This window comes from Stegodyphus dumicola, chromosome 10 (assembly GCF_044657685.1).
Source record: "Stegodyphus dumicola isolate Sdum_Otavi_A_Nest chromosome 10, ASM4465768v1".
Classification (NCBI taxonomy): Eukaryota; Metazoa; Arthropoda; class Arachnida; order Araneae; family Eresidae; genus Stegodyphus; species Stegodyphus dumicola.
This window is the reverse complement of record NC_140777.1, coordinates 184,924,521-184,951,862: the sequence shown is the minus strand read 5'-3', so window position 1 is coordinate 184,951,862 and position 27,342 is coordinate 184,924,521. Positions and strand designations below refer to the sequence as shown.

At 32.1% G+C, this 27,342-nt stretch overlaps 2 protein-coding genes across 3 annotated transcripts in view; one reads left to right on the top strand and one right to left on the bottom strand.

Moving 5' to 3' along the window:
• Positions 1–19,707, top strand: part of LOC118183882 (uncharacterized) — an 89,811-nt gene extending 70,104 nt beyond the window's left edge. The window contains exons 12-13 of one of the 2 annotated variants that reach the window (XM_085825989.1): positions 6,078–6,234; positions 19,441–19,707. In XM_085825989.1, coding sequence (XP_085682115.1) covers positions 6,078–6,234; positions 19,441–19,572 — 289 coding nt within the window. In that variant the 3' untranslated portion in view covers positions 19,573–19,707. Of the gene's footprint in view, positions 1–6,077; positions 6,235–7,899; positions 8,236–19,440 lie in introns of those variants that run through there. The other variant, XR_015043656.1, reaches the window with a different exon arrangement.
• On the bottom strand, positions 6,455–7,753 carry Fib (rRNA 2'-O-methyltransferase fibrillarin). The gene has a single exon (XM_035369509.2). The coding sequence runs from the start codon at positions 7,513–7,515 to the stop codon at positions 6,526–6,528; it is 990 nt and encodes a 329-aa protein (XP_035225400.1). The 5' UTR covers positions 7,516–7,753; the 3' UTR covers positions 6,455–6,525.
• Positions 19,708–27,342: the final 7,635 nt, after the last annotated feature.

Genomic DNA, 27,342 nt, shown 5'->3' with positions numbered 1-27,342 from the left:
CAATATTTGTCTCTGATCTGAGTTAGTGTCGAATTAACTCCAGCATGGAATACCCTTTCATGCGAGTCCATGATGATCAATTCGGTAAACTTGCATTTTGAGGGTAATAGAATAGGATGTTTTAAATTCTCGTGACAGTCTGCAAATTGAATGCGACCTTTCAACCGAAGAATTCCCTCCTCATCAAGCCTTGGATTAAGGGAGTAGATGGAAGAATCGAGAATTGATTTTTTATTTTGTAACTTAATTATTTCCGCTTGATACGATTCTCGTTGCGTAATTTTTACCCAATAATGTTCAGCTGCTTTAATCTCAAAAGCACTTAAAGGTCCATTCCCTGTAGACCCTTTCCGAAACCTCCCAATAAATCTAAATACATAGGCAGTAATTCGAAGTAATTTTCCTAAAGAACTGAATTTTTCTATATGCAAAATTGGGGATTCATTGTTAATCACAGGTACAATCAGAATAATACTTTTCCTTAACTCCAACGATTCTGAATTTGGTTGTAATTTCTTTTGTTTCAGAAAGTTTTCAGTAGAAAAGTCAATTAAATTTTTTAAATTTAACTTTATATCGTCTTCAATGGAATTCCAAATCATCCCTAAGAAATTCGATTCACTAGTTAATTTGTTGTCTGATTCCTTAATCCCATCTGAGACCCATAAATCGTTTAAAGCTTTATAATTAGTCCTTAATTTTCTGAAATTCATCCCAGCATCCTTAAATATGTTAACCGCATCTACAGATAACCGATATGCATCTTCAACCGTTCCTGCTCCAAAATATAGGTCGTCGACATAGACAGAAGAATTTAACATTTGGAAACTGTCCTGCATTTTATCTTTATATTTGCAAATGTGATATTTTATAGTGGCGGCCAAAATGAACGGAGATATAGTCAAACCGAAAGCTACGCGACACATTTGCATAATCTTAAAGGAGTCATTATTTTCATTAAACCAAAGAAATTTTAGAAATTTTCTATCACCTTCAGCAATTCCTATCATCAAAAAGGCTTTTTCAACGTCTCCACAAAACGCTATCTTAAACTTACGAAAATTTAACATAATGTCTAGTATATTTGGATTTAGATTAGGTCCCGATTCAAGGCAGTCATTTAACAAATTCGTGTCCTCTGTCCTTGAGCTAGCATCATACACAATTCTTACCTTAGTAGTGTCACTAGGTCGTATCACTGTTCGGTGAGGCATAAAATATCCCAAATTTGTATCATTATTCGGACATTCCTTCACAATTCCTTCTAATATCTGGTTCTCAATTATATTTTTATATTCCTGAAAAATCTCCGGAGTTTTACTTAGTTTATTGTGAAGGTTTGCGAATCGTTTCTTAGCTACCTCAAAATTATTTCCTAAATTATTCGGACTGTATTTCCAGATTAAATTTGCCTCATATCTTCCGTTTTTAAACTGCAAATTTCTTTCAAACTGGTCTACTATTTCGCAGTCAATATCGGAATAATCACCAGAATCATTAATTCCCATATGTTCTAATTCCCAAAAACCTCTTAAATCTTTCAACACAACAGTGTTTGTCATTACCGCTAAATTTTCAGAAAAATTTTTGTTTGTTTTATTTTTCTCGATTCCTGCGGCAACCCAACCAAACACAGAACTGACTGCGTACAACCCTTCCGATATTTTAATTCTTTCAGAATAAACTACATTCCAGAATTCATCCCCGCCAATTAATATCTCAACATCTATGTTATTTTTTCTTGCACAATCGGCGATCTGCAACCCCATATGCTCCATGAAGTCTGCAATTTGTTTACTAGGCACACTGATGGACGCCGAGGAAATAACATCCGAGATCAAACATTCAATTTTTATTGTATTATTTTGTTTCCAATTCTGAATTTCGATTTCAACAACCGGATAGGAATGATTCATTGCCTTCGTCGCACCAAATGAATAAACAGAAAGTCTTTCATAACGGATTGGAGTAAGTTTTAAATGGTCGGCCAATTTTTTCGTTATAAAGGATCTGTGACTGCCTTGATCAAGAACCAATCTAGTTAATTTTGATTTATACCTAGAACAAGCATAAACTGTACAAGCCTGCAATAATATTTCCCTGGCATTACAGTCATTATTATTATCACTTTGAGGAACAGAAGCAATCAATTTTAAGTTTTGAACTTTATTTCTTTCCTCAGAATTCAAAGTCAGAGATTCAGTTTCATTTTTGGAATAACCTTGTTCCGACTTTTTGTTTACAAGGGATTTATTAGTACAAATCGATTCATTGTGATACATACCGCCACATTTATTACATTTAGTTTTATTTCTGCACCTTTCTGATGTATGGAATTTTTTAAAACAAGAAAAGCAGCGGTTTTCGGATCTTAGTTTCTTTAATTTATCAGAAACATTCACTTCGCATTTAAATGACTCGTGCAAATTATCACAAAAGATGCATTTTCGGTTAACTGCAGTATGAAATGCAGCCGAGGGTGTATTTTTTACATATTTTCTAGTTTCATATTTTGATTGATTGACTCGCGGAGGAACAGGATTTTTCCTTTCGCTTAATACTAGATTTGAAACTTCCCTGCATTCCATTTCCGTTTTAATAAATTGTGTTAATTCCGAAACTTCAACTTTATCTTTCGATCCTCTTTGCCGATTAAATTCCAAAACTAAATCGTCCGGAATTAATTTTTATAATATTGGAATTAATAAATGTCCATATGAGCCAGAAGTTACTTCTAAAGTTTCCAAATTACGAATCGAAACTTCTAATTCGTCATATAATTTACGTAAAGCCTTTACATTAGCAGAATTTTTAACGGCTTCTAAATTGAGAATTTTATTCATGAATGAATTAATGATCGGGTCTTTTCGACCATATCTGTCCTTTAGTAATGCTACACAACTATCATAATTACTTTCTGTTAACTCAAAGCCTGACACAACATTCGAAGCTTGTCCCGCTAAGAATGTTTTTAAGTATACAAATTTTTGTATTTTTGAAAGCGTTTCGTTTTTACGTATCGATTTTCGAAACTATTCCAAAATTCATTCCATTGTTTGGGGTCTCCCCAAAATTTATCAATCATTAATTTTGGTAATTTCAGCATACTACTCCCACTAGAACTGGAACTTACATGCAAAATTCCATTACCACTAGACTGGTTTAAATCAGAACTTTGGGGATTCCTCGCTGGCGGTACTGCGGTAACCGCACCTAGAAACTGCTTAATTTGACTACAAGCAATTATACATTTGTCATTGTATTCTTCGCTTGTACTACAATCTTCTTCAATTAAGTTAACATCAATTAACTCTTGTATTTCATCATCAAGCTTTTTCAAATTATTTTTCTTTTCGGTTAATAATTCAAACAATTCTCGTAATTCTTTAATCGAATTTTCCTCTCCTTCAATTTTTAATTTATCTTCAATCACTTTAATTAACCTAGTAACAGACGATCTCAATGTGGAACGTTTACGTTTCAATCTATCTAACTTCTCTTCCATTTTATTTAATTTAAATACACCCACGACAGCAATAATAAACACTTACTAATGTACTACAAATAATCACTAAATAATTAATTTAAGATTTCCCTACCTTTATTTGGAATTCAACTTCATTAACCACATTTGCTAATCAATTTTTAAATATCTACAGTAGAGTCATTATAAACGAGTAGTTACTTCATAGAGATAAAATTACTAATTAAAAAGTAAAATGGTGTGTGTGCACAATGTGTAAACGGTACTCTTCTGTCTCATGATCTCTTCTATTATCAAGACCAGATTCAGAAATGCATGTGTGTATGTGTTCATGTATGTACGTGCACACACATATACATATATACATTTCAGAAGCCAGTCCCGATAATCAAAGCATAGCATGGCAATTAGTCTCATGATCAAAATGAGTGACTGGCTCTACTCAAATTTATGTTCTTCATTTTTTCCAGTATTTGTTTAATAAGGAAATTATTTAATTTTTCTTGTAGCAATTTTTATTACTTTCTGCTTTTCTTATTTTTCCATATGATCGGCCCAAACAATTGAAATGTTATAAATTGGGTCAAAAAATATGTATATCATTTCTTTTGCTAATGGCTTGACAAAACAAATACTTGATTTTTAGATTTTGTAATTTAAAAAATTGAATGATGTTCAGAATTATAGGTATATGTTAAGAAATATCTGAAGTGATGTCGTGTACATAAAATGTGGTATTAGAGTGTGCTGTACATATTATATTTACAAAGCAAGTGATGTATGTACATTTCTGTTACACAGGCTTCATGCTTTACATTTATGAACTTTTTCTAAAATAAACACAAAGAAATTTCACCTCAAGATAGGTTGACAAAAAGAATGAATGCCTCAGTAGACTTGGTTATGCAACTAAGGTCTTTTAAGATGCCTATAATATGCATTTTCAATCAGAAATAGCTCTTATTAGTCATTTTCATATATATGTATACAGACATCATTTTGAATAACTATGCTCTAGTGTAGAATCAGGTTTCTCTTTGATTAGAGACAAATTTTCTTCAACTCCCATTTCTGGTTACCTGATAGTTTTAACTTTGCTTAAGCTTCTTCATTTTTTTAAGTGAAAATAGATCGATGGGTACATGGACACGCAATTTGTCCAATTCTCCGACTTCTTAGTTTGGTTTTGTGCAGCGGCCATCTTGAAACTGTGCCTTCCTGGCATTAAAAAGGAATTGCCAAAAAAAAAAGGGGCGCGCAATTGTAAACTTTTACCGATAACTATTCATATTTATTTATTTTAACTCAATAATTCTGAAGAAAAATTCAGATTATCAAAGTTTGTCTCCTCTCTTTCCAAGCTTCAGATAATTTTAGGGAAGTCATGTTTTCCAAATTCTTACTGTCACTGGTAATCCAAATTCATTTCAGTGCTAAGCAAACATACTTACATTTAACATAGCTTTATAAAATAACCCCTCAAATTTTCAACTAATTACTCTTCTGTCTTTGTCAATTTTAATTCTAGGAAAAGCAATAAAATCCAAAATATGTGAAACTGAAAACACTTGATATATGCTTTTTCTATCTGCAACACTATATTTACATACTAGCAATTTTTTACCATACAGTTACTGATATTAAAATTCATAGAATGCTAATGTGTATATAGTATATGAATTGTGGAAAGTGGTCATCTAAATATTATTTTACTGGTGTTTTCTTTAGAATTTTACTCTTTTTATTATTTTAGACTTTTGAAGCTTTATATCTATATAATGGGGAAACCCAGTTTCTTCTGTAGCACACCATAAAGCTCACTTAACACTGCAAGTTAAAAGATAATGTTATTGAAGTATGTCGTTTTTATTTTTAATTGCAACCGCACTTGCATTAGTAATCATCTTTCATATAAAATTTTATTTCTAACATTAAAATAAAAAGAAATTCCTCAACTTTTTACTAGCATTACTACAGTGATTGAATACATTCAAACTAATTAGCTAAATCAATAAAAATTGATATGAAAAACTTCATTACATATCAACTCAAATTTGCTGTTGTTAAACACAGGAGGAAATAGTGCTAATCAACTGAATGGGAAAACTTAATTATCATACAGAATTTTTCATTACTGATGAAAAACTGGACTTAAATGGAAAGAAATTTGTCATTTTGTTAATAAAAAATTGCTGATATTCAAATAATTTCTACAAAAAATTAGTTGCTAATTTCAGTTAAGTCTTTTGAATCATATGCCTTCATTTGAAATTATGACCATATTTTATCAATTTTTTAAGAACAGTTAATATGCATTTATTAAAAAGTTATTTTATATTTTGATCAAATGGTAAAATCTTAGTATACTGTACAGCTTTGGCACAATTTTGAAAATTGTCAGCGACATCCAAATCACCCATTTCCAGCTCATAATATTGTCGCCTAATTGCGTGTGTACCATATGCTAAGATTAAAGCAATCAAATTTATTTAACAAAGATAAACTAGTATTTTATAACTTTTATTCTCATTCTATTTTATGTACTTTAAATTCATGCATTTATAAAATATGTAATTCATTCTACCGTTTTCAGGGAGAAACAAGTTTCAGAAATCAGAAAATTATTTGATTCAGACTGGTTAGAAGCAGAGAGAGAAATCAGTATAATATGCAACTCTGTGACAAAAAAAATGAATGAACTGAAATCTAAGATAATGGAACATCAGTTATATTACAATCAAAAGAAAAAGGTAAATAAAAAGTTAAATTATGTACAAATATATAAGAATCAAAAGTTTTTTTTTATACATCAATTTATAGTTTATAAAGTTAAGAATCATTCTAGTATATTTTAAACATGTACTCAAAATATTTTTAGACCCTTTATGAATTCTATATTTCTATTAAAATATTGAATTATTTGTACAGTATTAAAAATATATATATAAATGTTAAATAATACAAGAAAAATTAAATTTAACAAAAATTTATTTTATTAAAAAATCCCAAAATATTCATCTTTCATATTCAACTTACAACTGCTATTCAGCATTTTCATCTTTTGGTCGGGGTCTGTATACTCCAATAATAACAGTATGATCTCTTTCATATGGTTCTAATGTCACCGATTCAAGTGGTTTAAGTTTATCAGCACGAAGTTTTTCTATTTCATTTGCAACGACAGCTTCTGGACTTGCAGTTGAATCAATGCAATTGGCTTTGATAGATATTATATAATGTCCTTCATCTTTAAGGTATTGCTGGGCATTTAATGCAAGTATCCTTGCTTGATCAGGTTGAGCAACATCAGAAAAAATAACATCTACCATGCCTACAATCATGCGATATCTAGCTGGGACTCTGGCGTCTTCAATAATAGGAACAATGTTTGATCTCTTCTGAGCAACACAGAGAAGATCTCTTCCAGACCGATGTGAAAATTCTACAGCATAAACAATTCCTTCTGGTCCCACAATATCCGATACGTGAGACACTGTAGTACCTGAAGCAGCACCAAGGTATAATACACGTGATCCTCTTTTCATATGTGTATCTCCTACACCGTTCATAACTGCAGCAGCAAGTTTAGATCGAAAAGGATTCCAGGTTCTGTACTCATGTTTACCATTTTCATCTTCAACTGTAACTCTTTTCTCATTATAAACAGAATCTCCAGGTAGAAGATTAAGTGTAAGCAAAGTATCCTGTAATCCACGAGAGATAAATATTCCTTCATGCCTGTGAGGTTCGACTACAGTTTTCTTGCCACCACGACCTCCACCGCCTCTGCCTCTTCCACCTCCTCTACCACGAAAACCTCTGCTTCCACGATCTCCACCTCTGCCTCCACGATCTCCACCTCTTCCACCGCGAAATCCACCACGATCACCCCCGCGAAATCCTCCACGAAAGCTTCCTCTTCCACCTCTGAAACCGCCGCGGTCTCCACCGCCACCACGACCTCCGCGAAATCCACCTCTGTTTCCGCCGCCTCGTCCTCCACCACGTGGTGTGAATCCTGGTGGACCCATTATTTTAATGAGTTAAAAGATGAACAGAAATTTTCAGTACTTTGCTCAATGGCGACAATACAAGATAAGCAAAAATTCAGGTTTATTAAATCGTTCGGTGTAGATAATGGTTAACTGTATGATTCGCACAGTTCCAAACTGAAAAGAAATTTTTTAACTCGCTGAATACAAATTACTTCACAGTACAAGCTAAATGCAAATTTTTGAATACAATTTCCAATGGCGACAATACACGAGGTAACAAAAATCCCGGTTTACAAATCGCTTAATGAAGATAATGGTTACAGTTAACTGTATAATTTCGCGCCGTTGCTCTAGAATTATAGGTAAAATTCTTTGTGTTAAAATTATGTGGCAAGTTTTGTGTTTATATTTTTTATGGTAAATCTGTAGAGAGAAAATTGAATTTTTTTTTTTTTTTTTTTTTTTATAAAATGAGGATTTTTAAATTTGTTTTTGATTTTTTAGTCCAAAGGCACGTTAGTCTTGAAACTTCATTTTGCCTTGAATCTAAAAGTCTGAGTCACTTTTGCCATCATATATTATAGCCGCCATGTATTATATTTAAAGAAAATAAGTAAGAAAGAATCTGCATGAATTTATGTATGTTTTTCGCACTGTGAAAATGTTACGATATCAAATTTTGAATTACATAGAACAATTTTAAAGCTAGCCATACGAAAAAACATTTTTATCTGTTATGTGAGAGAATGTTTATCGGTAATTCTAAAGATCTACTCTGTTTAAATATTTTGTGATTTTGCTCTTGAATTCAATTTTATGTGGTTTAAAGGCAAAAAACATGATATTTAATAAATAAAGGTTTATATATTTATTTCCTGCATTTGGTTTTGTTACTACCACGTTTTATTGCTACTACCACTCCTGTTGCGGTATTTATTTATATCTAACGTTTGGGAAGACGGATAAAATTTTAATTGGAAAGTATATATGTTACTTTGCACCTGTGATATGATGCGATTGTAATATAGTAATTTGTTTTGTCCCTCTGAAGTCAGTTCAGTTTTTACTCGTTAATAAAATCTTAATTATTGATTATCATTTTCTAATATGCAGATATGAATACTCCCAATGCATGTATGTTTTATGCTTATTAATCATAGCTTTTTTTAAATAGACTGAAATGTATTTTCGATGATATAGCTTCCAAATATCCGGGTTTCCTTTGCGTCTTTTGGTAGATCACTGTATCTCCAGAAAGTTTTTTTTATACCGTTAATGTTTCCTAGCAATAATAATTTTTAACCTTGGTTTTACTACTGCAGAGGGGATTACTACTTGTGGCAGTGCATTTTACTCCCCAACGCTTAATCGGGAATGCTTTTAGCGGTAATGTTTAAGCAAAAGTTATTAAGTAAGGAAAAAGCATGATATTAAGCAGAAAATGAAGGATATTAAATAAGTTGGGTTGGATACTAGCAGAGCCCACACTCTTGGTGCGCTCACTTATATGGTGTGTGTCGATGTGTACATGAACAATGTCAAGGAAGTGTGAATGCCAAGTTTGTGAAATTCTGGGATGTTTTTTTAAGTGAAAATAGGTTGATGTGTACATGGATGCCGAGTTTGTGCAATTTTTGTACTTGTTATTTTCAAGTTGGAGATTTTGAGAAACGTGCAAAGCAGGGGGTGATTCTGCACTTTCCCAGTTTGTCGCCAAGGGTTGTGGGCTCTCCTAGGGTTTTACCAATAAGTCGGTTTAGCTTGTTATCCGTGCTAATTACATGACAGTAAGCTTGTGTAAGTTAAATGGCTGCATATTGCAACCATGTTGATGGATTTTTATAAAAGAAAAAGAACGATTACTTTTGTTGTAAAAATATTATATGTTACATTTGTTTACATATATTTTAACGTTTCAGTGATATATTTATCCCAAAATGCAGGTAATAAACCTAGTTACAAATGGGTATCTATTTTTTGTTGCAGTCTCTTTTAGAAATGATTCAAACTATTATTCTGTTAATCATTTTGCGGCAAAATGTATTCCAGCAAAAATTTTACCTCTATTTCTCTATTATAGGCAGATCCCACAAGCATGAATTTTAAAATTATTTTTAAGACAAGACAATTATAGTAATTTTTCGGTAAAGCCATAGGAATGTGAAAAAAGCAAAAAGAGCACATGCGAAAATGGCAAGGTTGGAAACTGAGTATTTGTCATACACGTTTGCCTGAATAATTGTTAAGAGTTTTTAGCAACTTCTGCTAAGGTGGTTGTGATAGTATTCAAGTGCCATTAAATGCATATATAGTTATTATATAAGTTATTGCTAAGCCTAAAAAAACTATTGGTTGATCTTTACAATATGGTAACTGGTAGTTTGGCGACATTTTGGAGGCGATAAAGGTTACTACCTGGGACTTTAGTAATAATGTGAGCAGTACTCAGTTCCGATTACGCATTATTTTGCGTGAGGGAAATGAGAGATCATGGGATATGTCATGTGATATTAATGGACGAATTACGGTTCTTTGATCGGAAAAGGAGGGGGAATCGGGAAAAAATGTGGAAATTTTGTATTTAGCTTTATTCTGTGTTGTGTGAAACAGTGTTGTTTAATTTTTGGATCCCATGGCCCTAACTAAAGTGAATTCCAAATGGGTATTTAGGCATTGTGATAAAGAGAAGTTTGCTTTTTATTTAGCGGAGGAAAAATTCGCAGAAAAAATCTTTCAATAATTTTATTGAATGAATTAGAAAAGTGTATCTGCCACGTAATCAAGATTCTGAAGAAGATTAGGTAAGTTAGTATTTTTAATTATTTGAGGATATTATTTTTATGCATTGTTCTAAATGTAAGGTGGAAAGGAATTTGGTATTATTGGGAAAATTGTTATTAGCAATGATTTAGTTTAAAGTAATTAGGATTATAAGGTAATTTTTATTAATTTAATGTATGTGCTCATTTATATTTTAAGTAGTGTTTTTGAATTTAATTATATTTTAATGAAATGATAGTTATTTTGTGAATTTTATGTTTGTAGGAATTTGGTATATGTTTAAGTTGAAGTAAACGTGCGTGGAAATAATTTAAATATTTGATACTAAGTATTTGTAATGCTTGCGGTATGAATTCGTTGGTGACGTGTATAATGTAATAGATGATTTAGAGGTAAAAGTTTTTGGATATTTTATTTATTTTATATGTGGAAACGTTCATACTTGTAAAGGGTAAATACTTTTTCTCGATCAGGTAATTTCATATATGTTCTTTTTACCGGGTTTAAAGATTGAGAAAATTGTCATGTATTTTTGTGAAATTTTTCTAATTTATGAGAAAAAAGCAGTGTACATGGATATAGTGAAGAGTGTGCGCAATGCCATTTTTGTGCAATTCTGGGATGTTTTTTTAAGTAAAAATAAGTCGGCGTGTACATGGTTTATGTGTATGTGTTATTTTGAAAAACGCATAAGGAGTATGGTATTGTGCACTTTTTCCCAATTTTGCAGTGAATATTTGTCATGATTAAGCAGTTTTGTTTGATAAAATTTCTAGCATAAGTGTAATTTGGCTAGTAGATTATTGGAAGAAGTGTTCAGTAGATAAGAAGAAAAGAAACATGTCTTTACTTCGTGAAGACAAAATGGCGGAGGGGAAAAAAAATAGAGGGTTGCTGTAGGAGAGTTGGTTGCCAAATTTTCGCCAAAAAATCGCCAAGTTACCATAATGTAAAGATCAACGAAACTGTTAATCATAAAGTTAACAGACAAAGCATAATATTAGTGCAAATTTTATTTTAAAAAAATGTGTAATAAATTAAAGCATTTTATTAAACATATGTAAATAAAAATCGTGTTAGATGTGGTATTCAGTATATATAAATTAAAATTAACAAAGGAGGGAAGTATATCCAAGTAAAAATCAGCATAAGAGTAAAGTAAATAGTAGTTACTGAAACATATTTTTACTTCATTCTTTTGTTACAACAGAGTAAAAAACTGTACATTTATATCTAGAAATATTTAAGTTCTTTTAATCAGATGGTTAGAGTAGATTGAAGGGTGCCCCTTGTATTATCGCAAAGTTGTTGTTTCATTTATGTTAACCTGAGTAGTTGAATGTTATGGAAACCCTATTATGATGCAATCGGTTGCATGATAGCAGTAAATTTTTAATGATGGTAAAAGATTTATAAGGGCTTGTGGTGTGTGTTGGGTAGGAAGTACATTGCTTGTTTTGTGGATTAGATGGTAAAATGGCTGAATGTGGTAAGATTAATTTGAAGTTTCTGTATGTTTTGTAGCGAAAGGGGAAAAGAGCATTAATTGGCTGGTTTATAAATGAAGGTTTACTTAATAGCCATTATAAGTGTCCTGTTTGTAAGAAGGAAATGCGTATGTTAAACGTAAAGATCGTTCAGATGGGTTTGTCACAAGAAAAGTTCATGCAAGAAATGCCACCGACAGTCCGACACTACGGAGGATATTTTTTATTCTTATTATTGTGAATTTATGTGGCGACACCGATATATGGATTCTAGTTCAGATAATTTTAAGAAGTTTTTGGATGCTGTTCAGGAATTTTGTGTGACGCAGAAATTTTTAAATAAGTAAGTGGATATTTGCTTTGTGTAGTGCTTACATGCAAAAGATGAATTTCCTTTTTTGTGTTATTTTATTGTTTATTTAAAATATAGTTATTGAGATTATGTAGTTTTTGTAACTCTACTCTACTGTTGAATTGGGTGCTCCTTTGATTTTTTAAGTGAAAATAGATCAGTGTGTACAAGGACAAAGTCAAGGAAGTGTGCAATGCCAAGTTTGTGCAACTCTGTGATTTTTTTTTTAATGAAAATAAATCGATGTATGCATGGATACAGAGTTTGTGCAATTTTTTGACTTGATATTTTGTCTTTGTGTATCTGCAATTTTTGCGTGAAATATTGCCACTACACAAATACAAAATTAAGTCAAAGATTTGCACAAACTCGGTATCCATGCACTGCCAATTTTCGCCAAGGGTCACCTGTAAATATATATTTACCAATCAGACTAGTGTGGCCTTGAAAAGCACCTCAATTATCTCAAAATTGGTTTCCCAAAAACTGTATGATTAAGAAAATTGCTAGAGACATATTAACTTGCAAAGAAACATTCTGAATCAAGACTGAAATTTCTGTGAATGGATGTTTAATTTCATGCCAGAACAAGTATTTGAGAAAGTAATTTCTTAGATTTTGGTAGGAGATATATATTGGTAACATCATATAGCAGGGGTGACCAAGCTCCTTGATAGTCCAAGCCATCTTTTAAAATTTGAAATTTTTTGCGAGCCGCAATTAAATACGTATTTAAAAGGTATTAAACATTTTTTTCTACAGAAATTATATTTATTGAAAACCTATAAATAAAAGAACAAAATATGTGCATTGAATTTAAATATTAAAAATTAAACATATTATTTTACTTCTCTTGATAATTCTTTAAAATTTGGTGAATAATTGGTGACAGCACTTCTCAGTAACTCTTTGAGATGCTGGTTAGTTAATACTGATCGGTGTTTGGATTTCACGAATTTTAAAGTGGAATAAAATGATTCACATAAGTACGTTGTTTTGAATACTGAAATAATTCGACAAGCAGCCTTTTTTTAATTCCGGATACTTCGATTCTAGCACAAAATTCAGTAATCGGCGTCGATTTATATTTTAATTGTAGAGTTTGATTTTGCATCTCTATTAATTCTAATTCTCCAGATGCTTTTTGGGTCATAATTATATTGGAAATGGAAAATTCACCTTGAATTAGGTTAATTTCAAATGGATTCAGAACAAAATCAGGAGACGATGGACAGAATGAAATTTGTTACAACGTTACACTTAGTCTTTCATATTTGTTGTCTGTAATTTAAAGGACATTTTGAAACACATAGGGAACGATAATAATTTTTTAAAATATAATAACACAAAAATGAAAAGTAAACTGGAGTACATTTATCGAGAGCCACAAGTAATCCTTCAAAGAGCCGCATGTGGCTCGCGAGCTGCAGGTTTGCCACCCGTCATATGGTTATAATACTGTTATCAGGATTGTAAAAAATTCCCCAATTTTTTTTAATGCCAAAAGTAATGCAAGTAGGGAAGCATAATAATAAATAACTATCTCCAATATTTTAATTTAGGTGAAATGCTTTATTACAGTCCATTAATAAATAAAGTAGCTAACCATAACTGAAATTAACCCTTTGCGGCACAGTGTGTCCAGTCTGTACACACCTAAAATTTTCCTTCTGTACGCACAGAAAAACTGAATGAAAAAGGATTTATAGGTTACTCTGCACCTTCTTTATTTATAGTAGATGACAGCTCAGGACAAACCAATCCATATATTTTAGCCATGTTTAGTTTTTTAAGATCCTCATTTTTTAAAGAAATCTTCCAGATTTTGTTTAGGGCATAAAGGGAACTGTTTGAAAAGAAATTTCTATGTTATTTTTTTGGTTGTATGCTAATCTCCTTATTCTATATTAGTTTTAAATTTTTACCTTGAAATCTTGCTTAAAATCAAACGACGAACCCTAGGTGTTCCCAGACCGGGCTCACTGATAATCTAGGAAAACTGAGAGTCTATTCTTTGTTTCTCCGCATCTCATCGGTCAGTTCATTGACAACAATGCTCGTTTCAGCACTCTTTTCAATCAGTGTTCCACTTTGAGCACACCCACAGAATTAAAACTATAAGTGCTATCTTCACAAAATTTTACTTGTGTACTCCTCTAGGCCTAATTAGACTGCCTACCTTTTTTTTTTTTTTTTTTTTTTTTTTTTTGTGTGTGTGTGTGTGTGTGTGTGTGTATCAAAACTCCAATTTTAAAAGGTAGTGTGCCGGAAAGGGTTGAAATTCACATGACAGTCGGTATCCTTGGGTTCTCTTGTCAGAATGATGAGACATCAAATCAAGTTGTGACAAGTTAGTGTTAATTTGAGTATCACTATAATGACTGCAAGCGTTCTCGGAGTGGAAATTGTGAAAATTGCCTGTGTCCTCTCCGGGATTCGAACAACTGATGTTCCAGTTGTTATCTGCACATGCTAACCTCTTATACCTTGTATGGTTTATCCTAAGTTTTTAACAGTTATCTTTAGTTAACTCTACGTTCCTGTTCTTCCTAATTGCAGCTTACAGTTTCCTACCGGAATGTGTTTTTAGAATCGCTTATGCAAATGAGTAAGAGTGGTATTTATGTCGAAGTTCCGCTGACTTCGAGAGAGAGCCTCAGAGTTTCGACTTTTGGCTAGGTATCTCTCTTAGCTATTACTACGCTCGGCCATATTTCAGACCCTTGACAGTTTCGCCAGCTTATTTAATATTTAGGGGCCAGCTACTTAGAAATCTTGATAGCTTCGACCATATCTTTTAGTTAAGCATTAGTTAAGTTTTATTTCTTACTACTTTTGAGTTCAAGCCCAAGTTCTGGCTGAGTTTTGAGTTCTGGCTTTGCTGTGTACTCTGAGAAAGGGGCCATCTGATAATCCTCATTTTGAACAATAAAGGATAATTAACCCTTCTTGAGTTTTACATGCCTGTTTCTGAACTAAAGTGATTATTCGCTTATCTGTTTACGAGATGCCTACATGTTTAGATACTGTTAGATAAAAGGTTGGAAGTCCACAACCTTGGCAGCTTTCACCAAGAAAGACGTTACTTCTTTGCATGCTTTGGTACAGTTTTGTAGGTGTTAACACACTGAATGTTTGTTTTTACTGTGCTGTAGTTTCGTTTTCATTTCTTTTATGTTGCACAGGAGATTTTAGTTATAGATCACTTGCTATGCAAGTAGAATTCAAAACCTATTTTTGTTTCATGTTATTTATGTTTTTGTTGTTGTTAATTTTCTGGAGGAAATATGCAGTAAAAATCCCCCATAGTGGTAATTTGATAAGAGAAATTAAGTACAAGTTTTGAAAACTGGATTTGCGACGGGGGGGGGGGAAGTGATTTTTTATAAATGTTTTATAAAGCATTCAACTAGGAAAGTTCAAATACCCGGAATTTTTTAACAGAACAAAATTTTCCTTCAAAAATTTAGTAAATGAGAGCTTTGAAGCATCATTATAGATCTTATTAATTTAATTTTGCTTTGAACCATTATAATGAGGCTAATATGTATGACAAAAAAATAATGATTTTGTTCTAACAGTTTACTGGATTTAACTAGGGTTGGTTTCAGAGAAGGTGCAACTGTACCAGGTGGCAAAACTTTAGAATTAAGTGAAGCATCGAGCAGTCAAATTTAGGGATGGTGAAATTTTTAGAATTTATGGAATCACCAACAGAGTTAACTCTTTCATATTGAAACCGGCCAAAATGTCCGACCATCCAGGCATCAGCAGATCGCCCGAACGCCTGAAACCATTTCCTACTTAATGCTTTTCCTCAATCACGTAACTGCATTGCTCATTGCTTTCAAGAGTTGTTAAATGACATGCCAGTCATTCTTTTAAAGCGACTAAAAGTAGTTCTGTTATTTTAATGCACTTTCTTTTTTCTTTGCTTACTGTCATTATTTACCTATTGACGCCCAAAGTTGCAATCTTGTCCCAAAGGGAAATCTCACACAGGGTGAAAATGTCAAGAAAGAAGTTGCCACTTTACTTAAGTAGGTTATTGTTAGTGCTGTAGTATTCTACTTGTCATGAAGGGGGAGGAAAACCATTCCAAGAGAAATTCGTATACATGGGCATTTGATGTTTGAGGAAAAGATATTTGGTCCTCTCTCGATGTGAAAGAGTTAAGGATCTGCAAAGATTGCACCAGATGGCAAAATGCCTAGCACCAGCCCTATATTTAATCCACATTCATATCAATTTTTGAAGGTAACAATAAAAAGGGAAACTAAATGTAACAAGATAATTCTTCAATTTTGGATTAAATATCAGCTAAAAGTATTTAAACTGTGTTAATTGCAATAAAAACATAAGGAGGCTGTGAAAGGAAAACATTGCTGTCAAACAACGATTGAAGTTGATCGTTTACTAAAGGTTATAAAGGCTGCCAGACAGGACTCAATGAGTAGATTTTGTAATTCAATATGTGTGCCAAAATGGTGCTTTGAGATATTACAGTGTGCTGTTGAACAGTACGTAAAAGCATTGTTGGTATAAATTTTTACTCCCTGTGTTTATATCTAGTGGTTATGCATCACTGCATAAAAGTGGAGCTTGCCGATATACCTTTTAATCCATGGAGCTGTGACACTGTGTTTGTAGCTCATGTGCTACTAAGCAACTTATTTTATATATGGAAGCACATGACATTGATGTTACTTTATAATTGGAGGCAGATGGCATTAATGTTGCACTGATTCAGGAACCACATTTTATAAAGGTGTTCTTCCTGGCTTTCCAATTAAACATAGTTTACTATGGTTCTGCAGCAGAAGTTGTCTGGTCTGCTATTATTATTCATAATTAGCAGCTTTCTCCTTTTTTGGATTTAAATCATACAGTTTATAATACTGTTGTTTTGGATATAAAAGTTAATGCTTCTGATTTGACTATTTGTTCTGCATATTTTGAGCTCCATACTAACATTGATATAAAATTATTAAAAATTTCACAAATGTTAGCGATTTTTTTCTGTGGTGTGGATTCGAAAAGCAAATCAGCGATTTGGCATAGTCCTGTTACTGATGCTAGAGGAATGAAGCATGGTGATTCTCTATTAGTGCAAATCGTTTGTTTCTAATTAATGAAAATCATGAAGCTAATTTTAGTTATGTGCATGGCTTGAGTTATACTGTATTGTTCTCTTTTTGACCACAAAGTGATTAATTATTTTTTAGCTTGCTTTATGTCTTCTGGTTATATCTTCTAATCTAAGTACTTTTAATGTAAAAAGATCAAACTGGCTTTTAATTACAGAACTTGGTAAGAGAGAACTGCATGACTTGAATATCCTTCTTGGCAGTTGCTTCTGATTGCATTGCATTAGAAAATGATGTAAATAGTCTTCCTACTGTTATTTTTAATTGTGCTTCTTTATCAATTTCGATGGAGAAAAGTGTTCTTTTGTGGTCTAAAAAGTAATTATTTTTTAGCTTGCTTTATGTCTTCTGATTATATCTTCTAGTCTAAGTTCTTTTAATGTTAAAAGGTCAAACTGGTTATTATTTACAGAACATTGTAAGAGAGAACTGCATGACATGAATATTCTTCTTGACAGTTGCTCTGATTGGATTGCAATAGAAAATGTTGTAAATAGTCTTTCTACTGTTATTTTTAACTGTGCTTCTCTATCAATTTCGATGGAGAAAAGAACACTGTTCCTTTGTGGTCTAAGAAAATTTATTGTTATGGGAAGCAATGTAAATGCTGCGAGGCATAGATTCCAGAGAGAAAGTAACAGTATTCTTTAATATATATATATAATTAAATATCTTAAGTTGCAACATAATTATAAGGCTAAATTAGCTAAAGCCAAGCTTGATTCGTGGAAAAATTTCCTCTCAACTATGAATGTTCAAAATGTCTGCGAAAATGTATATAGGTATGATGTCAAGACCAATTTTCCAAAAGAAGACTGACATTTCAGGACTTCACTTAAGTCCCGGGATTCATTTAAACTTCCAGATGGCAGTGTTACTTCATCATTGAGTGATACTCTTTTTGCTATTATGACAAAGAATTTTCCAAGAGATAATATGTGTAGTGATAAGAATTCTCATTCAGCTATGCACACTGAGTCTGAGGGGCTATATATTTCATTTATTGACTGTAAGTTCTCTGAACCAAAAGTTAACAGTGTTATTAAACATTTTAAGAAGAATAAAACAGCTGAGCTAGACTCTCATTCCAATGAAATTATACAGCACTCTTATGAGGTGGATAGCACTTTTTTACACACATGTTTCAACCATTGCTTGTCATTAGGAGTCTTTCCAATACAATGGAAGAAAGCTTGAGTTGTTTTAATCTGTAAAACTTTAAATGCAACTTGTCGTGAAATTCTCTTCATGGTATCAGGGAAGTCCTTGTAACCAGAAAATGCTTCTGATGTCATGTTAAAAGCTGTCATGGAAATATGGCATAAAAATGTATGCAAGAAGTAAATATAAACTTGGTCATAATTCTGGCACAAAATTGGTAGTTAAAAACGAGAGCTGTTATAATAAGAAATCACCAGTTTTGTTTAGTTTAAAGTGATTTTGACCAATTGTATAGGTTAGGGATGAGCAAACTTTTTCAGTCGCAGGCCAAAAATGGGGGGGGGGGGAAGTTTGTCAGGCCAAGATAAATTTGTTTAAAATTTTAAAAACAATATACAAATATTACAATTTAAATATTGTTGCGTGCGTACGGGTTCTTAATAAATTGAATGGACTAGTGCAATAACATGTCATATTTTTTGAAGACTGCTACAGCTTCATTGCAAAAGAGACACACTGGTTTACCTTTTACAACTGTAAAAAAAAAAAAATATATTTCCAGGTCCATTCATCATGCATGACACTCTGAATCAACTTTACATTTTTAGTAGCCATTTTGGGGTTGAAGTATTTGACGAATAACCCAAACAAGCACTAGCTGTGCTATACTTTTAATAATTTCACCATTTTTCTGCTAATATGTCCACAATCTATCCATATGCAATGAATAATATTAGAACTCGCCCGAAAAGAAAATGCCTCTGGTTGAAGCTTAAAATGCACAGTCTCAAAACATGATTGATGTTATATTAGTAATTAAATTCATTTCAACAATGCCCTCTTAACATTTGAAGCTGTCTATCTCAGTTCTGCATTACTTTCTGATCAAACTGATAATATCTGAGAAATATTTTTGCACTGCAGTAAGGGAAGTAAGTTATGTGGTCAATATTACATGCTGATATTGTATGTAAAATCAAGAGTACAAGCATTAAGTTTTTTTTTTTTTTTTTTTTTTTTCTTTTTATTTCAGCTGTTGGAGAGAAAAGGTTATCTTCATCAACTAAGACGTCTGTTTGTTTATGCCTTGACTGCTAAAGAGAAGTTTCAGAAGTGCATGATGAATCTCAAAGCAGAAATTGAAAATTCTGCTGATTATGATTAATATTTATGTCTGTCTGTGCATTTTTATAGCATTTTGTATTTAGATAACTTTTTCTGATTTATATTTTTTACTGTTATTATTATCAATATTTCACAAATTTTGTTACACTTTGAATAAAAATATGTGTAACTATAAGTATTTTATGTTTTTGTTTGGTGCATTATTTTATATTGACATTTATTTTTTATACTCATGATATGTTCATTGAACAATAAGAAGTCATTATAGCTGGTTGATTGGCATGAATGTCCGCTCAACCCGAGCATCAGCTTCCTAAGATTTTCAAGTAAATGCAAACCATATTTTTTGCAATACTGACCTCAACTCTCTTCTGCAATTCAGTCCTGCGTTTAAAGATCTAACACTTCGCTTATGATTCCAGAGTATCGCTTATTATTCCAGTATTCCAGAGTGATCAGCAGGACTTGAACTGAAGATCTGGATGGTAGTAGCCAATTCATAGGCATTTGGAATTAAACCACAAGACGTTGCATAAAACTTATAGGCTTTCGAGAAGTATGTTTAGAAATTTAAAATATTAGATTGAGGACATATGATATACCAGGAGTCGGCAAACTTTTTTTGGCCGCGGGTCAAAATCAACCAAAATGTGAGTATTAAAGAGACGTTTGGGTCAGAGATATTTTCGTATTAAAACAGTATTTTAGTAAATAATAAGATATATTTTATTAAGAAAATAATTACAAATATAGTTGAATAAACTTTCTCTATGATATCAATGGTTCCCCTGATGTTGAACTTGTGACGTCAATTTAGTCAAGTCTAGTTTATAGTTAGTCGTTTTAAGTTGAACACAAGCATCTGAATTTTTAATAGTTAACCTGCTCCTGTTTTTGCTTAAAATAAATTTCCATTTGTGAAAATATTTGCTCACATTTATAAGTGGACAAAATGGCAAAGGCAATTTTTTTTAATGATGAAAACCTCATAGGAAGTGATGCCCAACATGTTGATATCATGAGAAAATTATTATCTTCTGTATTTACCAAATCGTTCCGCAATTTCTTGAATTTATCCGTCCATAATGTTGAACTTTTAAAATCAATCATTTCTAAACTAAAATTATCATTATTCAAAATACTGCAAATTTATAATATTTTCTTCTATTTCATCAGCCTTTATTATAAATATAAACATTTCTCCATGTTTCTTAAGACTTTGAAACCGACTTTCATATTCACTTTTAATGACCGAAATCCAAGTTTCAAACATATTTAGATTGTGTTCATCAATATTTTCTTTTTCATGTTCCCTTTTTAACAAGGGAAAGAAATGAAATTTTTTAGTTTTTATGTCAGTTTCAAATAATATCAATTTTGAAGTCAAACTCTTCCATTCCTCATACATTTTCAAAATTGTGTGGTTATTTCCTTGAGTCGTACGTTGAAATCATTGTAATGGTTCATTATATCTGTTAAGAACAAAAGTCTTAAAAACCATTGTTTATCATTGAGTTTGAGATCATTTTCACCGATTTTGTGAAGAAATATTTGTATATCATCAAAACACTCTACAAATCTATTAAGAACTTTGGCCCGACCTAACCATCATATTTCAGAATGTAATAACAAATCTACATATTTTGATTCAATTTCCTCCAAAAAGCTTTAAAGCGCCTGTGTATTAATGCTGATCGCACTATTATCATGTTTATGATCTTAACAACTTTTTCCATTAGTTTTACAAATCCAACAGTTTTTCTTTTCATACTTGGAGCACCATTAGTTGTTATGGAAAACAATTTACTTTTTAAATCCAATACTTGCCCATTTTTGAAATTTGTAAACTCTTGTACTTGATGAAAAATATCATTGCCTTTGGTGGTTTCATTCATTGAAGCAAGAACACATAGTTCTTCATTGACATTCGAGCTATTTATTGATGCAAATCTAATAATTATTGCAAACCTACCAATACTATTTATGTCGGTACTTTCCTCAACTGCAATGCTAATTATGTCACAAGATAATAAATCATTTTTGACCTGTTCATCAATATTCTTGGCCTCCAAAAAGCCACTTGTTCTAGCTGACAACGACATTTCTTTGATTCTCTCAATTATTTGTTTTTTATTTGCGAAGTCATTACATAAGTGTTCAGAACAATTTATGAATGCGTTTTTCAAAAACTCGCCGTCTGTAAATGGTTTTCCGTTGCTACCAATGCTAAGAGCTGCAACAAAGCTGGCAAACGTAGCATGATTGTTGCTGGTAACAAAACTCTTTAAGAATTTATTTTGTTTTCCAAAATTTAATACACATTTAGCAATGTATTCAGATTTATCTTCATTTGCCATTTCACTCACATCTTTATGTTTTGAAGAAAAGTGTCGCTCAATATTATAAGTCCTGGCAGTAATTATATCTGTACATAAAGTACATATCAATTTGTCACCATTTTCGATACACCCATACTTTTCTGTCCACACATCTTGAAATAATCTCTTTTTTGCTTTTTGTTTGTTCATGGTAATTTTTTTAAATAGTAATATTTATTTCACTAGGTCAATATTGTGCTACTGTACTACATGTGCTATAACTATAACTGACATACAACTGAGATAACGACGCGCACGTCCAGGAACACAATTTGTTCAGACAATGTCACTGCATTCCGCATACTATTGGCTGATTCCATATCCAGTCAGGCGGGGGTGGGCCTTTAACTGATATTTTTATATGTTATACTGGATTCAAATTTTGTACATTCATAACTTTGCGACAAAATTTTTTTGGGAAAAAGAAAAAAATGTTTGTATATCATATATTTTATTTTCGGAACTAAAGTGGGTCACTTGAAATTACCAAATGGGTCACTCGGTGACCCACGGGTCATAGGTTGCGGACCTCTGTGCTATACGGTAGTGGTTATCCAAGTGTGGATCGGGAGACATTGTTTGATTTGGCATGGAAAGTTTTGCATTTTTGTCTTGTGTAATTGTCAGAGCTTAATTTTTAAAATTAGGAGTGCCAGAGCCCTATGGATGATGTCAGCAAAGAGAAACAGAAGTAAATAAATAAATAAAATGACTATTAAAATCATTAATAATTTAAATAGTTAACTGTTACAAATTAATTATGTAATTAATTTTAATAATTAATATTTGTCAAGTATTATTTAATTAAATAAAATTAATTATTATTATTAAAATAGTTAAATACTTAAAAATTAATGTAATTAAATAAAATGTAAAGAGATAAATTAAATTTTAATAAGCAATTTGTAATATAATTTTATTGCAAGAAATAAAATTTTCGAGATTAATTTTCTACTTAAATTGCTGTTCAGTTACATATAAAAGAAGTGCCAGAGCCTTCTGATTAGGGCTCCGGTGCACTGTGGCTAGAATTATGATTTATACCCAAAACTAAGATGTACCTGTGCAATTTAAGCTCTGGTAATTTAACACATTTGATTGTAATTATGAATTTACATATAGTTGTTAATACAGTACAAAGTCTTTAATCCGGACTCGTCGGGACTTTGGCGATTCCGGATTATAGATCACCAGTTTAAATCTGGTAAGATGGCATGCAGAAATTATAAAATTAAAAATATGAAGCTTTAATTTATGAAATAAAGAGCAATTATGATCTAAAAGGTATCAAAATTTACAAAAAAAAAAAAAAACTTAATATTTGTTTACTTTATTAAACATTTCTTTCAATGTAAGTTGTTTAAGTTGCTTCGTTTTATGTGCTAATACTTTCTCTTAATTCCATAAACAGGCATAATTTCTTGTTCAGTTACAAATTTCCGCTGTTCAAGTCCTGTAATTGCTGTGCCGAGAATACCAACTTACTTGTCAATTGAAATTTTTTCATTTTCACTAACCTCTCTGTCACTTTCTTCATGCCTTTATCCATTTTTTGCAGCAATTCCACTTTTTGTTTGATGGACATCGAAACATGCTTTCGCTTTGTAGATCCTTTGGCAGCTCCAGAATCGGAAACTCTTTTTGACATAATCGAAAGTTCAAGCTTACTTTTTATAAAATTGCTCTAACAGTCTGCAAAAAATAATAAGCCGGATCCAATTAGAAGATTAAGGAACAACGCAATCTGCAACATTAACTGGAATAGGTAATTAGATAACTTTAGCCTAGCTTATACCGTCCGTTATACCTTAAACGTATTATGCGCAGAAAGTTTGTAGCTTTGAGGTCCGGATTATAGATCATTCAGAATTATGGACATCCGGATTAAAGACTTTGTACTGTAGTTACATATATGTATGCATTATTTTCTTTTCCCCCATCCTTTTCCAGAGTGACTTTATGTATGTAGGTTCAATAAAGTACAGCTATATGCATGTGGGTAGCAAGCTCAGAATATTTAGGAAACACTGCTACACAGCATTTAAGGATCTTTCTAGAAATACTAATGAGCCTAATGTTTTTTATGAGATTCCCATGTCATTTTAAAGATACCAGCATCATCATAACTTGATTACCATCCATCCCACAATCCTATGTTGTCTTAAGTAACATCTTTTTTTCTACTAATCCTTTCATTAATCTAATGCAACAGAAAACAGGATTTCTCTTTGCACACAGCTTCTTACTATTCTACAAAATCCAGTTTGTTATTTAACGCTCACATGGCAAAATGCAGTGTCTGACAATGCGTGAACAGCAGTAAAATCTATGTAGTGGGTCAAAAGCCAGGTATAAAATTTTATATGAGTGAAAATTTCTGATTATGTATATGTAGATATTAATCACTGTAGAATTCCAGTTAACTAGAATTAATGGGCCCATTCACGTAATTAACAAACATCTGAATGATGTTTTTTCTTATTTCTTATAAGATGTTTGCATATTTACTTATGTAAGAGATTAATTAAAACACTGCATTTAAACTTTGGGCAGTGGGGACAATAACACTTAAAAACTAGAATTTCATGTGTTTAAAGTAGTGCCACATACTTTAGAACAGTGGTTCTCAGCCGGTGGTACACAAAGAAGCAAAGTATTTTGAACTATTTAATTCAAAAATCTCTTAAAGAACAATTGATAGAAATTTCCTGTTATCGAAATCTAACTGAAGATTTCGAAAATGACACACTTGTTAACTTTTGGCCAAACAGAAAAAAAAAAAATTTAAAAGCATATCAAATTTGTATTGCCTTTTTGGACAACCTGTTTGTGTGAACAAGGATTTTTTCCATGTTACATTTGAAATATAAATACAGAACAAAATTAAAAGTGGATCCTAATTTACCTTTAAAGCTAAATGAAATAAGACCACACATAAAGAAATTGATCTTTCTTAAACAGGTCCAAATTTTAGAATTAGAAATATTATAACTGATATTTTGATAATTAACACGGTAACTAATTTTTAATCTAATAGTTTTTTGTATGTGCATATTTAATACAGAGCCAACAGGTTGTGCAAATGGCAATATATATATATTTTAAATATTTCTATTGAGAAATTGAAAAATAATCATTGTCAAAAGTAGTGGCGATACTAATGCTTTTTAGTTTTTGTTTAGATGGTACACGGTAGTCAAAAGGTTGAGAACGGCTGCTCTGGAAGGTTAACAGAAAGTAATTGACAACAGTAGTCTCTCAACAAATATCAATTATCTGTTTCTGAAAAAGATGCAGCTAGCTTAGTTTTCAGTTTATGTGTGAACAATCTTTCTCAAGAATCAAATTTCTACAGTTATTGTTTTATGACATTTCTGTAATGCTGCTGCATCAATGTTATGCATATACTCAGCTTACTCTGATCTAATTTGGCATATTAAGCTTCTTTTTACATTGCTTATACACAGGGCTGGTGCTAGTTCTTTTGCCATCTGGTGCTTATTCTGCCATGCACAGGGTTGCCACGCTACCTGGAAAACCGGGAAAAGTCAGGGAATTTAAGTATTTTTGTCAAAATCTGGAAAAGTCAGGGAAGTTCATACAACGATCCCGCTAAAAAAAGCGATTTTTGCGCCGACGTCGGAAGAGGTAACTTTTTTGGCGAATTATGTATCACCTGAGTGTCATTCGGGTAGCTGGCATAGAGCCAATTTTCGCAGCTCCAATTTGATTGTCTTTTAGAAAGGCAAAGCAACTTTCCCGCAACTTTTGGTTTCCAGTATTCTCGAGAATCGCATGTGCAGTGCACGAACTAAAGAAAGTACTGTTCTCGTATAAAACAAAATGGGTTTAATCCTAGTATACGGTACTATGGAGGCTAGAATCAAAGAATATGTATTGTAAAGAAGGAAAACCTCTCTGCAACAGACATGGGTGTGGCTCCGTTCCATCATAGAGGGAAACAGCTGTGCATGTCTGATATATCTGTCACCAAAGCTCGAAACCGGTGTCGAAGTTCGAAGGTCACGTTATCAAGAGTTCATAAAATGAATATCGTTTAAAATTTCTTTAACCACTCGCGCTAAAAAGACGTGCCACGCACGTCAAGATGCTTTTGTCTCAAACCGCGAGCGACGTGAACACCACGTCGATAAGCATTTATCGCAAAAATGAAAATAACGTGGTGCACATGTCGCCTAACAACGAGATTGTTTATTTCTCGAGTTACAGCTCTGGATTGCACTCGCAGATGCGGAGCGGCGTAAATGAGACACTTTACCGCTTGTTATATTGTAGCGCACGGCACCGCAACCGTGAAGTTTAGTCTTAGCGCAAGTGGTTAAACTCTAAAGGAAAAGAAAATATTTTTTGGCGCAAGTAAATTAATTCATGGATTAGTTATTTTCAGAGGGAAAAAAAAAAAAACACTACGAAAATCCGTTTTTAAAATTATTGCGAAAAATCCAAGAAGAAACGTCCTTTGATAAAACGTTTCTTCTTGGATTTTCGCAATACTTTAAAAACGGATTTTCGTAGTTTTCTTTTTGTCAAAGAGCGTTTCTTCTTAACACGTGTTTCTCAATTTCCTGTACACATCGCGGAGAGGGAAATTCTGACCGCCAGGTTCCGTCGCCAAATCCCTTGGCAAATTTTCCCTCCGCATTCTAGCGGCGTAATAGCATTTTACTTGTATGGAACCTTTTCTTCTTTACATAGACGTTCTTTGGTTAGAATAATAATGGGATTTGGCGACATCTTGATGCACAGTAAACGGGTCATTTTGGTCTTGGCGACAATTTTCAAAATCGTGCCAAAGTCTTACCGTATACTAGAATTTTACCGCAAAATCTTTTTAAACCTTTTTTTTTTTTTTTTTTTCTTTTTAATAAATACCTTGCCATTTTGCAGTAAAATAAAAAAATAGTAATCAGTCATCTAGGCTAGCCATGTAATATAACTATATTCGCTAAAATATAGATGATTATTCTAATTCAATTTTTAAGTAATTATTTTTATGTTATTCATATAATTTAATGTTGCTTCTTCCCTCTAAATTTATTTGTTATTAGTAAATAATATTTCCAAATTTCAGGAAATTTTCTCTGGCATAATCCTGAAATTAATTATAGCAGTATGATGACATACCATCACAAAATTTAATGCACATATTTTTTTCTTTATGTATGCTGCAAAATAAATATAAAATACCTCAATTTATTAAAATAGATTTCTTTCCTTCGTTTAGCTGCAGAATGTCTGCAAAAAAAGCCTTATTTTATTCCAGATTGGGAAGATTCTAATCTCAATCTTCAGTGGAGAAAACAACAACTATTATAATTATATTTGTGTTTTCAAGTGTTAAGGTTTTAAGAACATACCTCACGCAAATTAAATTTACCTAAAATCTAACCTAACTATTTAGCATTGCGTTG